The 1,097-nt window shown below is 31.3% G+C and overlaps 1 protein-coding gene across 1 annotated transcript in view; it reads right to left on the bottom strand.

Moving 5' to 3' along the window:
- LOC107595639 (arf-GAP with dual PH domain-containing protein 1) overlaps positions 1 to 1,097 on the bottom strand; it is a 27,004-nt gene that overhangs the window by 3,980 nt on the left and 21,927 nt on the right. Inside the window, exons 8-9 of the mRNA XM_016286118.1 lie at positions 388 to 450; positions 13 to 84 (exon numbers count right to left, since the gene is read on the bottom strand). Of these exons, the coding sequence (XP_016141604.1) occupies positions 13 to 84; positions 388 to 450 (135 nt within the window). The remainder of the gene's footprint in view (positions 1 to 12; positions 85 to 387; positions 451 to 1,097) is intronic.

Below are 1,097 nucleotides of genomic sequence, written 5' to 3'. Positions count from 1 at the left end.
ACTTTTACTCACCAAGGGATCTTTAAAGTACATTAGTCTTCTATCATCCATGGTAAACCATCTTTTCTTAAAGCCCTCGGTGTGCTAAAAAAGAGACGACTCCAGCATGAATCAATGTTTAGAATGGCATTAGTAAGAGATAATGTCCAGTCAGCAGGTCAGTATCGTCCCTGAGGACTTTATTTTGTGATAATGACCAGCTGACTAGACATTATCTGCCTTATTACACAGCCACTTACCAAATAAATACATAAAAGGATATGAAATATTGATTTCACTTAAAATTATTTACTGTGCCAGAGAAAAGAGTGAAATGAAACTCGCAGAATGAAGCATCTATTGCGTGACTTGGACTGCATTTCTTTTGTAGTAAGTGAAAACTCTCACTCTTGGGCCTGTTTTCTCCATGTAGCCCTCCTTCATGAAGTTCCTTGTGAGTCTGGGTACCAGCTACATCATAATCAATCACAGACAGAGAAAACATATGAATACTATATTAACATGTAAATATGTGTGGATGCTCTTTAAACATGCACAGATATTTGAATCAGTATTATTGACCTGGTTTCCAGTAAAAATGTCTATATACATATACCAGACAAAGCTGAAAAAAAGCGAAATTGTGTACTATACGACTTATTATGAAAGAATTAAATAGTTTGAATTAAATACTTAAATACATTAGAAAAATTATTCATAATGTACATTATAATGCATTATATTTTTTCCACAAATAACTGTAAAATGCATTATAGTATTTGCAGATTCCTCGTTGCATCTGGTTGTTTGTAATGCATTTTAATGCATTATACTGTATTTTCTGTGTATTATAACTGTGGTGTATTATTCATAACATCATACAGTGCATTATAAGGTGCATTACAAAGCAAATTAAAAATACTTTCATAATGCATTACAGCCTATATAAAAGCCTTTAAAGTGTTTTTTCTTGTTTTAACCATATAAACCTATTATGGTTATATAATGTATGCTTAAAAACAATTATAAAGCTTTCAGATGTCTTCTCCTAATATCTTTTATAATTCAGCTTCTCAAGTAAATTGGATTTGTTTTCACAAGATTAAAATGCTGAACAA

The sequence above is a fragment of the Sinocyclocheilus grahami genome, unplaced genomic scaffold (assembly GCF_001515645.1).
Source record: "Sinocyclocheilus grahami isolate Dianchi unplaced genomic scaffold, SAMN03320097.WGS_v1.1 scaffold206.1, whole genome shotgun sequence".
NCBI lineage: Eukaryota > Metazoa > Chordata > Actinopteri > Cypriniformes > Cyprinidae > Sinocyclocheilus > Sinocyclocheilus grahami.
This window is presented reverse-complemented; position numbering and strand designations above follow the sequence as displayed.